The sequence below is a fragment of the Drosophila grimshawi genome, unplaced genomic scaffold (genome assembly GCF_018153295.1).
Source record: "Drosophila grimshawi isolate 15287-2541.00 unplaced genomic scaffold, ASM1815329v1 contig_311, whole genome shotgun sequence".
Classification (NCBI taxonomy): domain Eukaryota; kingdom Metazoa; phylum Arthropoda; class Insecta; order Diptera; family Drosophilidae; genus Drosophila; species Drosophila grimshawi.
Genome location: NW_025063098.1, coordinates 24,101,570 through 24,113,410, shown reverse-complemented (window position 1 = coordinate 24,113,410; position 11,841 = coordinate 24,101,570). Strand labels below are relative to the sequence as shown.

Here is an 11,841-nt window from a genome sequence, read left to right as displayed (position 1 = left end):
TATATATTTATATATTTGTGGTAAATGGTCTCTATATAATTATATATTTTAGTTAAGTACGCACAATACATAGGTATACATAACATTCATTATTGTCCGCGCGCGGATTAGTCAGTTGTCAAAGCGTTAAGTACATGTCCTTAAATATAGTGTAGTACATAAGTAGTTTGGTAATTTCCGTGCTCGAGTGCATTTAGTCAGGATGTGGTCCAATAACTTTTCTAGACTCTTTATTTAAATCGGAATGTACGAAATTATTTGATAAGATATATAAATATATATGTATATGTGTGGAATTTGTGTGTGTATTATACAAAGCTATCGCGATTTCTAGCTACGTTTGAATAATTTACAAAAAATACAATAAAATGAAATAATACCCAAAATAGACAACAAATGTAATATGAACTAACTTCCGAACATAATTTTTTTTTGAAATTTGGAAAATGCTTTGGCAATGTTTTAAGATTTTTCTACCATTATTTGAATAATTGTAATGAAACAGTACTGGAAAACTGCAGAAAACTATTAAATCTCTATATATCTCTAGATTTGTTGCGAACATTAATTCGACGACGAGTTATATCATTCGGAAGTTATTTCTACAATTGCGTCTGAGAGACTAGCAAATTTGTTGATTATACACTTGAAGCTGGGATAGAGGCAGCCTATAAAAAAAAAACACTCCATCCTCAGCTCTAAGAAATTTTGTTCATGGCATGTGAGATCGAGTTATTAATCCCTAAAGTAGTGACTGCTCCAGTAAAATGCGCTCAAAACCCGAGGGCGGACCGTGCTTAAAGTTGTCCAGAATAATGTCCAATATTGCCCCATTGCCCACTGTGAACCGAATAAAACATTTAATTGGAATTATAGATAATATAATCCAGAAACTCACCATAGATGACTGGAAACAGAGCCGAGCCTCGGACATTACGGAAAGGCACCTCCAGATTCTTGCCATTGAAATAGAAATTCAGCTCGATATGATCGAAGGCGACGCCCAATATGTCGCCTTCGTCGGGAAAGTCTCGTTGCGGTGCACTGATTAAAGCATCCACAGAGCTCAGCTCTGTTGGGTTTGCCGTTGCACATCCCGTTGTCATCAGCAGATCCTCCTGCAGCAGATCCTCGATGGCAATCAGGCCAGCTGCAGCAGCGGCGCTATTATTCAATATACCATTGGCAGTGGTTGTGACTGCAGCCGGTGATTTCGACGCCGTTGGCTGTGTGCAATTGGCGACGACGGGACGGAACTCTTCGTCGTTGTGGCGCGTCGCATTGTCGGAGCACAGGCACCACGATTCACGATCCCCGCCGCCCCATTTGCGCGACAGATCCGCCTGACGTGTGGCCAGGCCAATTGACCAGCTGCCGCTTTGTTGGATCTTTACCTCGAAGTACGATTTTGATTGGACCAGTGGTGCTGTGGCCAGAACTCCGCCGGTGCCCGTTACACGTAGCTGATGCGACAGTAGGATTACATCAGCTCCTGCCAACATACAACAATACAGAGCAATGAGTTATATCCCTTCTTACAATATTAAAACACCCAACCATCGCCAGAGGGTATCTTGACAAATATTCACCCATATGCGCCGCATCCAGATGAACGTCGGGCTCTCTGAGGCGATGGGCAGCTGCTGTTGGCTTTCGCAGCTGGCCTCCGTTGAGGCACGTGCGCAGGCAGCAGAACATTACACACGGTCAAATTAAATTAGCTTTGGACTAATGCGTTTTTCAGTCAGTTTGGTTTTTCTTTTTTTCACAGCAGCCGTTTGTATTTTTCTGCTTGTGTTTTAATTTGCTTGGTTTATCAACAGCTGTTTGTGTGCTGTTGTGTAGCCCTGGTTGGCGCATTGCGCGCCGCGTTCATACTGCGACGTTAGCGTTGTGAAACAATGAGTTCATTAACAATAGAGGGCGCTGCAAAGCCTTCTACACTTGAAGTTCGATACTCGCCATCTATAGTTCAATCCCTAAAAACATCATCTTTAGTTGAATATCTAAAATGACTTCCATGGTTAGATATATTAGACTAACAAAACCGTGACATCGCTGTATTTTATTAATGTTTGCTAAAGTTCACAGATGGCGCCACAGAGCCATCATATGCCAAATTTATTAGAGCGACATCTACAGTTGAGGGTCTTAAAGTGGTGTCATTAAAATACATAAATCGAAAATTGTTTTAAAGGAAAAGGATTTTATTAAGCGAGTCACTGTCCTAAATATATGAGAATAGAGAAAGATAATATTTTTACTTGTTTTTCTATTCGTATGTAGTATTTGAGAAATTGGTCGTCTTGATTTGCTTGGAGAAAATAATTTTTATTCTGATTGAATCTCTTATTTAGTTCTTTAGTTGCACTTTTCATAGTTGGCGACCAGTTTGCGATAGAGATCTGAGACACGCGAGCTCTTGTGGCAGGCGGTGCCGCCTCCGCGATTCTGCTGACTTCGCTGGCGATTAATGTCGCCGATGCAGATCCAATCGCCGCCACCAATGCGCCAGCGATGCAGTTTAATACCCGATTCCTCGGAGACGGCCCACTTGGAATGGTCTCCCGTGGTCTTGAACTCGATCCTGAAATCCTCATTGGCAATATCCTGAACGTTGTAGACCTTGTTGGCTTTGTCGCAGCTGTCGGGCAAACTGCCGGCACCATCGCGCCAAGCCTCCACAAACAGATTGACGCCCAGGGCGGGAGCAACCACATCCGAGTAGAGCTCGACATTGGCGCGCGAACTCTTGCCAAAGAGACGGAACTGTTTGCCATTGAGTGTCTTCACCTCGATCTCCTTCTGGTACGGCTCCTCAGTGCGCCACTGCTGCTTGAGTGCACGCTCCAGGCTGGGTACTAGTTCAGCAGCCTTCAGCAGCGGATTCCGCGTGTAGTAGAAATGCGGCTCATTGTAGACCAACAGTTCGCCCACCTTCTCCACACCCTCCATATCGAGCGTCATGCAGAGCAGACTCTGGCCATAGTTCTCGCCACTGGTTGGGTACGTATAATCCGGCACTGTTGGAAACTTCGGCACCGAGTGCACAAGCCAAACACCTGTCACTCCGTCGGTGGCAATGACACCCTTTGTGTGGCCACCAGTGCTGGTGACGGTACCGTTGGGAAACTCATCGTTGTACGCAGCCAGCAGCACATGCTGTGTGTCTGCGTAGAGCGGTCTCAGTGTTTCCGCTGCTAGCGAGTTGGAGTCGCTGATGCGCTTCCCAGACAACTGCCAGCTGTCATAGGAGCTGCTGGTCACGAAGAAGTATCGCAATCCACTCACATCCGCACCCTGATATAGGGTCGAGTAGTGCTTAGGCAACTTGTAAATGTACCACCTGTAGAACATACATAAGATTTTACTACTGAATTTCTAGATACATATATATGTACTTAAACTCGAATATTTTCGCTTAAAATTAATAAGTGAAATATTTGTATGTTTATTTTCATGTAGACTCTAATTTAAAAGCAAACAAAGAAAAAATACTCTCTAAGTAAGACAATCAAATAGATGCTGTCGTCTTAATGTTTCAAAGGTCAAATAGGTTTTCAGAGTATAAAAAAAGACAAACAATTGAGTATTTGTCCATATTTAAAAAAGAGAAACCTTTATTAAACTATTAGAAATAGTTGTCTTTTGGAATCGTAGTTGTTTGAATATATTTGTACATACCAGTCGACATCGTGACCCTCTTCGTCCTTGCAGGACACTTTGTTTTCGCCAAGGCAAACCTGTATCGAGGCAGCTGCCAAAAGCAGCAGACAAATCAAGCGCATTTTTAAAACCGTCTCGTTTGAAAGTCGAAATTCTACTGATTCAGCTCAGCTAAACGTGTACACAATTCGATTAGATGTTGTCATCACATTCTACGTACATATATACACCACAGGGTGTTCTCTCTCTAAGTTGAGATTAGTTTCTCGGTACACAATTCCGAGCAGGTAAAAACAGTCTGTGCACAGGTAGCACAGAATAAAAACTTCAGTTACACTGGGTATAAGTAAATATACTTTTCTTTGAGCTGTTTAGGGTTTGGTATCCCTGTAGTTATGTATATAAAAAAAACCCCAGATTGGCTGAGCTCCACTTTTAGACTTATCAGCTTAATGTTTGACCTGTCGCAAAACCAGCATTTGGATTCGGTTGCGGAGCGTAGTTCTAAAATCATTTTAAGGGGGGCTTACACATATTAAGTTGGACAGACGAGTGGACGCCCATGACGTCAATGATAGTGAAAATCTGCACTTGGAAAACAAAAAACCAAAAAAATAAAACAATTTGTGCTATATTTAAATAAAAATTAATGCATTAATAATAGCTCAAAGTAGATAGAATTAAAACTCGATTTGATTACAATTACACAAAACAATTGTTAAAGTTTTTATTCATTATTTGTATTACATATTATTATTTGTTGTTGTTGCAACTGTTGCAGTTCGCACTGCGACTGTGGCCACCTGCCGTGTGCACCGCACCGCTCTGATGTTTGTTTGGGGAGGGTTTGGAAATATTATCAAATTGTATAATTTTTGTTTTTTTTTTTTTTGTGTTTTTCTTTTGCTGTTTATTCATATGTTGTAGTACAATAATAAGGTTCTGATATTACGATAAAGTAATGGAAAATAAATTGCGTTTAATTTTTATCGCTGGTTGCTGTTTATTGTTTTCTCGTAAGCGATGTGAAAATGCTCACAAACTTTATTTATTACTTTTCCTTTTTTCTTAAGCCAATCTGAGTTGGCTCTTATATATGTTTTTTTTTTTTTTTTGGTAATTGCCAATCGAATTCTGTTACCCATTCTATTGCTTTAACGTTCGATTCATCATGTCTTTGGTTTCGTATGCAACAACACACATTTAAACTCACAATACAATATTTTCGCTAAATATTTATGTATGTTTTTTTTTGTTTCTTTTTTCTTTTTTTGCTTTCATTTTGTGTTTTTTTTTATTTGTTTACTTTTAATATAGTAGTTAATAATTTATTAATATATTGTATGCTTTTTGTTTGGTTGGTTTACTTTGAAATATATAAAGAACAAGGCTGATATTAATATATGTTATTTTTTTTATTATATATACGTTTTCTTTCCGTTTATGTAAGTTTATAATAATATTTTGCTATTTTTTCCTTAGCTTGCGCCCTTTGTATATTTTCTTCTTCTTATTTTCCCATATTTTTTGAAAATCATTTCATTTTTACAATACTAGCAAAAAGTTTTCAATTGGTAAAATGAAGAGTTCTTAAATTTGTTGTAGTTCTTTTGTTTTCTTTTTTTTTTCTCAAAAACTTTAAATAAATGAGCCTCAAAATAGACAAATATTTGCCATTTATTGTAGTAATATTATGCTGAATTATATTTATAATATTATTATGATGATAAAAGTTGACGCATTTGAGTAAGATGCAATTAAAAATTGCATACTCCATATATGAATTTATTATCAATATAATTGTTTTTTTTTTTATAATTTGAAAATTGCTGCGCATAATTGGCTGACGCCTTTTTTGAAATGTATATATACTTTATACATATATATATAGATATATATGTATATATAATTATATATGTATACACATATATAGTTTTTATTTTGTTTATCGGGCACGAGTTTGATATGTTTTCAATTAACTTTTAATGTTACTCATTTCACTTGTTGTTGCTGTCTTTACTGCTGTTTTTTGTCTGCATTGATATTTTCAATGTTCAATATCAATTTGTTCTACTTATATGTATTTATGTAAATGTGTCTTCGTGTATATGTATATATACGAGTATATATTGTACGCATTGTATGTATGTATATATTCAGTATGTGTGTATGTATATTGCAACTGCCTGGAAATTCCAACGCAGTTGAAAATGTTATAAACAAATTTACAGCATTTATGTCTCCAAATGTTTTGAATTTTCATTTCGTATTTCCCAGTTTCTTATTTTAATAATCATTCAGGGTCTTAACCGTTCTATAAATACTTGTATAATTCTTGCAAAAATTTTCACTAATTTAAAATTCGTTTCTTTAAGGTTTATGCGCATCTTCATAAAAGGTAGGTAAAACAGTTGAAAAACTAAAAAAATATGTATGTGTATGTGTATAGACAAATAAAACAAATGTTAGTTGGATTTTTTGTTTAACGAACATAATGAATTTATTAAGCATAATTAATACCGTCAATTAAAAAGACTAAGTAAACGCTACACATAAACGCAAGTACGGAAAAATAGTAGTTTATAAGGTATAGTATATAGATGGTATACAATACATAAATTACTTAAGCATTAGTATGGTTACAAAACAACAAATTTTTTTTTTTTATGTCTATTCAAATGTTTTAGTAGTATTCAATCTTAATGCAGGCAAACATAAGGCAATCGAAATCGAATTGGGGATATCTACGTGTAAATATATACTTAGTTAAATGAAGAATAGTTCAATATAATAACCATTTTCGAGATGCACGAAAAAAAGTACAAATATATGTAGCTAAAAGCTAATATAATAATAAATACAATAAAATACCAATTTCTTTGCTATTACTGTCGCCTTTACTTACATATGTAAGTAGTATGTAATCTATTACTAATTGCCCATAGAGACAGCTAGAACTCATATTTTTTTCATATTTGCTTTTCGTTTTTTTTTTTTTTTGTTTTTTTATTTTGTTTTTGGTAACTGCTTTTGCCTTTTACGCTTACATTGTCAAAAATGTTTAAAAACCACATCAAAACATATCGCTTATCAATTTGTGTTTTTGTTTTTTATAGCATTATTTTGTTGTAAAAGTTTTTGCTTTGTTCTATCTGGTAAATCTTTCATCTTGCTGATATGTATCTGTTGTAGTTGCATGTAGTTGTTATATACTTGTTTTTGTTTCAAAAATGTATTCATATATTCATATAATGTTCCCATAATTCATATTGTTTAGTTTAGTTTAGTTTTAGTTTATCGTTTACAAACTAGTTTCATTATGCATTTAATATTCCCGACAGAAAGTATTTAAACTTTCTTAACTATTTTTCTCAATTTTCTTTTTGCTGATGAAATGTATTTAGGAGAATGTCTTGAAATAAGAGCCTAAGGGCAGCTAATGAGGCAACTGCATTTGTGTTTTTCTTAGCCTTTTTTTGCTTTTGATAAATATACATGAAAGTGTTGTTAATGAGAACATGCTTTAGATGATTTTTGTTGTTGGTCTTCAATTAATATTCTTAAGCAAAAATTGCACAAAATTTTAACACACGTCTACACACACTCACACTCACACGCAGACACACACACATACACTTTCACATACACGCACACATACGCAGCGTCTTAGCCAAGTTAATTGGAACGCGATTTCATTGCATTTCTTTGCTGAAATGTTTTGCATACTTCGAGGTTTTAATGCCCGAAAGATTTCTTTGCTTAATGTTAAAAATTAATTTCGAAAATATTTGTATTATGCATAGTTTCTATTCCATATTTGTTTTTGTTTTGGTAACCTTTGTTTTACTCTATTTAATAATTTAATTTTAATGCTTAGTTGTAGTTGTAAATATTTTGTTTGTTTCGTAATTCATTTTGTTTTTTTTATTTGTTGTTGTTGTTGTTTAATTGTTTTAAAGGCGCAATTTTATGATATGCATTAGTATAATATAATTAAACTTTTTACTTAAATCTAGATCTTCATAAGTGAGTGTGTGTGTGTGTGTGTGTGTGTGTGTGTACGTGTGTCAGGTTCGCTTACAGACTTATAAATAGATTTTGGTTATGTATATTTATGTATTTTCTGAACTAATGCTGCGACAACGCGCTTCAATTTTATATATGATCATGATAATGATGCTGATAGTGATGTTAATGATAATGATTTTGATGAGTTCAGAGGCAAGAGGAAAGCAAGAAATGTAATTGGACGGAATATGCTTTTACATTTGACTGAAGTCAATTGAAATTATACATATGAAATCAATTTTTTAAAGTAGACATAAAAAATGTGTAGAAAATTGTCAAAATTTTTTTCACACACTCGCGTTTGGAAAACCATTACCAATTATGCCAATTATTTGCTACATATAACATATTTCTCATTATTTCATGTATTTGTTTTTCAGTTTTCATTGTTTTGTTTTGTTTTTTGTTTTTTGCTTTGCTTTAACAAACGTTTCAAATATGCCTTTGGTATGTCTAGTTGTTTAATCTTAACTAAGTATTAAATAGATTTCTTATTTGCTTTTGCTTTTATTTTGCTGTTGGTTTGTTTAACAAATGTTGGGAAATGTTAAAGTAAATCGGGAATTTAGTAAGGACAACTTTGGTAAATATAAGTTTTAATTTATGTGTTAATTTAAATAATATATGTATGCTTATAACTTAAACAATTCTGAGAAACTGCAACGGCTACCAAATTAAAAACACAAACATAATTTTCTTTTATTTATTTCAAAAAGGATTTTCATTAAAAAAATTGAAAAGCTCGCTGCTTATGGTTGGTGTTATTGTTTTGTAATTAGCTACTTAAACCCCTATGTCTTGCCTTTGTTTTTTGTTTATATTTCTGTTGTGGTTGTTGTTTTATTTTGTATGTGTTTGATTTGTTTTGTTGTGTTTTGTTTTGTTTTGTTTTGTTGCTTAATAGAGTTGTTTTAGCCTTTAACTTTAACATTGCTTTAGCATAAGTGTACTTGTAGTTGGTTTCATTTAGTTACAATAGACTGTAAGTAGTTTCCATAATTGTTGCTGCCGCTACATAAGATGATATGTTACTGATTTCAGATACATATAACGTATAGTTGTTGTTTGTGTTGGTTGTTTTCTTGTGTTCTTGTATTGCCTGTATTCCTGCCTACAGCTACACCTGTACTTAACCCACTGCCCCTGGTTCGTTGGTTTTGTCTTCTTTGTTGTTTTTGTTTTGTTTTGTTATGTTTTTGTTTTTAGCAAGAAATGTGTGTATGTTGATTGTTCTAGCATTTTTGAAAGTTAGTTAGGAAATTTGTCAGTGGAGTCATCATTGTGTGGAAAAGTCAACAGTACAAGTTTTTTTTATCAATTCTTCTAGTCTTTGGGGTGAGAGCTTTGCAGTTTGCTTTTTTGTTCTTATTGGGCGGAAAGTGTCGAGAGTGTTGAATCTGTAATTATACCAGCTCCAGTTCCAGCTGCAGTTCCTGGCTTCCCTTAACTGGTAGTTAGCTAAAATAGATAGTTATATGCATGTTTGTATGTATTAAGAGAGTCTTAATAGCGCAACTCGAGATTAGTGTCGTGTCGAATTCACAATTAATTTATACATAAGTACGTTTGTTATAACAAATAAATTTCGAAACCAGCGTTCAGTTTTTCTCAATATAAATTTCACTTTTTTTTTATGACATCGACTAGTTCTCGTTGTTAAATTGTTATTAACATTTCTTGTTTCATTTTTTGTTTCATCTTTAAATAACACTTCAAAATTGTATTACTAGATACAAGATATTACTTTAATGCATATGCATACATATACAGATGTATTATTTTTTTGTCTTTTAATATTTCTAGAAAGAGAGCTATTTAAAGGGCACATTCGGTTAAGCTATAATTATATATTTTTTTGTTTTCTTTTTTATTTTTTATTTAATATGTATATTTTTTTCATTTCTTTTTGTTATTCTCTTAATTTGTTATTATGCATTTGAAAACAAAAAAAAGATATGAAAAAATCTATTGGGAAATTATCAAATGTATATGCAACTTGTAATGTCTCAATTCCATTTCTTGAAAATAGTCACAAATAAATGAAAGGGAGAAAAAATGTTATTAAATCAAAAAGAGTTGTTACTCGATGTTAATACGAAACCAAGGGCTAAATGGAAATAATCAGAACAACCATAGTTAAAAATGTTTCAAAAATCTTTAGCAGCTTTTCTATATTTGTATATATATACAGTATATGTAAATATATATACTCATATATGTATAACTTTTGGGGCATATCAACTGTTTAGATTAAGTTGTCTCAATCTAATCTGATCTATCGTTTTTTATTTTTTTTTGTATATTTTACTACAAGTTTTCCATTTGCTGCTTTTGTTTATCTGTCTTCTTTTTTTTTTTTTGGTACCTACAATTTTTGCTCAACATTTCATCGGCCTGTCAAAAATTTCACTAAACTGGGTTAGGCTTGCCATATAAATTAATATATATAATATTTTTTTTTGCATTTTTTAAATATTTTTTTTTAGTTTTGTTTTTGTTTTTTTTTTTGGTTTTTTTTTGTTTTTGTTTTTGTATACTACAACTAAAGTTTTTGCCTCCGTTACATGCATCCGTAGCATGCGGAGCTTCTTCTGCTCTATGCCGTGGCGGACTTGGGGGTTAATCCGCTCAAACTCAAAATGTGCCTGGATCATTGCACCACTGTACCACTCAGGCGGCAATGTGTGTGGCCGCTGGCAGCACATACGAGTAGATGTGATGGTGTTGCTGCTGCTGTTGTTGTTGATGCGGCTGGTGGTGGTGAATATGCTGGTGGTGGTGCGGCTGATGCTGCTGCTGCTGATGATGATAGTGGGTCAGCGGCGTTGGTGGTGCATTGGCGCTGCTGGGTCAGGTCGCTGTCGGCGTCATTAAGAACTGCTGCTGCTGATGATGGTGGTGCTGATGGTGATGATGATGATGCGGCTGGTGGCTCTGATGAAAATGCTGATGATGTGCCTGCTGATGTTGTTGTTGTTGTTGTTGCTGCTGCTGATGTTGCTGTTGCATTTCGCGCTCTAGTTTCTTAGCGAGCAGATCATGCCTTGATTCCATACCCGCTCCTCTGCAAGTAGTTTGTACAACAATTGATGTTTTAAGTAGCTGTCAGTTGAGTTTCGACGTTTGGTGCAATTTGTGGTTTTGGTTAGTTCTTAAAGCGTCACTCGTTAATATACTCGACATGCATTCGCCAATTGTTTGTGTGTGTGTTCGTGTGTGGGTGTGTGTGTATGCGACTGTGTGGCTCACGTTTTAGATGAATTCCCTCGGGGTATATCCCCAAAACACACAATGAGCACACACACACAGACACACACTTAACCTTTAGCTACAATTTTTATGGTTGTACCGCCATAAGAGTCATGTTTTATATGTAAACAGCATGCAAAATAAAAACTTTCTTACAACAACATGCTCCACTCCAAGCAGCTACCGCTTCAAAGGCAAAGTCCGCCCACTAAAAGCAAGTGCTAAAGAACTTTTTTACGACGCCACTGGCTTCACATTCATTACTATCCCCAAAACACTCACATACACGCCCAGACACACACACACATCCACACAAAGGCGTCTCAGCCAAAAAAACTCGCATAGCATGTAAACGATTTAAATTGATTTCCAGCAAGCAATCAACAACCAACAGCATAAATTTGGTGTGAAAATTTAACACGTTCATTTTTGGGACAAAGTTACAACTTTACTGCAAATAAATTTCGCGAAATTAAATAGTACATATTTAATTTAGGATTTTTTATTGACACAATATGTAATTATTTAAGTGTCTTTAAAGTAGACCACATCAAATAACAGTCATAAAATCATTTGACTTTTTCTTTCAATACTCAACAAATATATTTTAGCTTACTTTGGGATCACACTCCATTGTTTCTTTTCCGTTCAGAGGTTGCCAGCTGAAATTGACTCAATTTGCCTCATTCTTAGTTCAAAGCTAAATGCTCTCTATTGCCACATTAACCTTTCTACATACTCTATCGCCGTGTTTAGATACTTATACTGCATGTTGACTTTCTATTTTCATTTTGAGTATTCATATTGCCATATTCTCATTTTTGATTGCTTTTTGCAAGTCATCTGAATTCGTTTCTT

The 11,841-nt window shown here is 34.5% G+C and overlaps 2 protein-coding genes across 2 annotated transcripts; both read right to left on the bottom strand.

The window, feature by feature from the left end:
- Window positions 1-25: 25 nt before the first annotated feature.
- On the bottom strand, window positions 26-1,816 carry LOC6568141 (SPRY domain-containing protein 7). The gene is made up of 3 exons (XM_001994593.2): window positions 1,590-1,816; window positions 899-1,492; window positions 26-840 (listed from the first exon to the last, which is right to left on the bottom strand). The coding sequence occupies exons 1-3, from the start codon at window positions 1,696-1,698 to the stop codon at window positions 743-745; spliced, it is 801 nt and encodes a 266-aa protein (XP_001994629.1). The 5' UTR covers window positions 1,699-1,816; the 3' UTR covers window positions 26-742.
- A 494-nt stretch (window positions 1,817-2,310) lies between these two features.
- LOC6568142 (plancitoxin-1) lies at window positions 2,311-3,819 on the bottom strand. The gene is made up of 2 exons (XM_001994594.3): window positions 3,685-3,819; window positions 2,311-3,346 (listed from the first exon to the last, which is right to left on the bottom strand). The coding sequence occupies exons 1-2, from the start codon at window positions 3,786-3,788 to the stop codon at window positions 2,362-2,364; spliced, it is 1,089 nt and encodes a 362-aa protein (XP_001994630.1). The 5' UTR covers window positions 3,789-3,819; the 3' UTR covers window positions 2,311-2,361.
- Between the last annotated feature and the right edge of the window lie 8,022 nt (window positions 3,820-11,841).

Coding starts and splice junctions, on each gene's coding strand:
- LOC6568141 (XM_001994593.2), bottom strand. CDS start 1,698: ATGTTCTGCTGCCTGCGCACGTGCCTCAACGGAGGCCAGCTGCGAAAG. Junction 1,493..1,589: donor TCTGGATGCGGCGCATATGG/GTGAATATTTGT, acceptor GTATGTTGGCAG/GAGCTGATGTAATCCTACTG. Junction 841..898: donor TCTGTTTCCAGTCATCTATG/GTGAGTTTCTGG, acceptor TTCGGTTCACAG/TGGGCAATGGGGCAATATTG.
- LOC6568142 (XM_001994594.3), bottom strand. CDS start 3,788: ATGCGCTTGATTTGTCTGCTGCTTTTGGCAGCTGCCTCGATACAGGTT. Junction 3,347..3,684: donor GAGGGTCACGATGTCGACTG/GTATGTACAAAT, acceptor TATGTTCTACAG/GTGGTACATTTACAAGTTGC.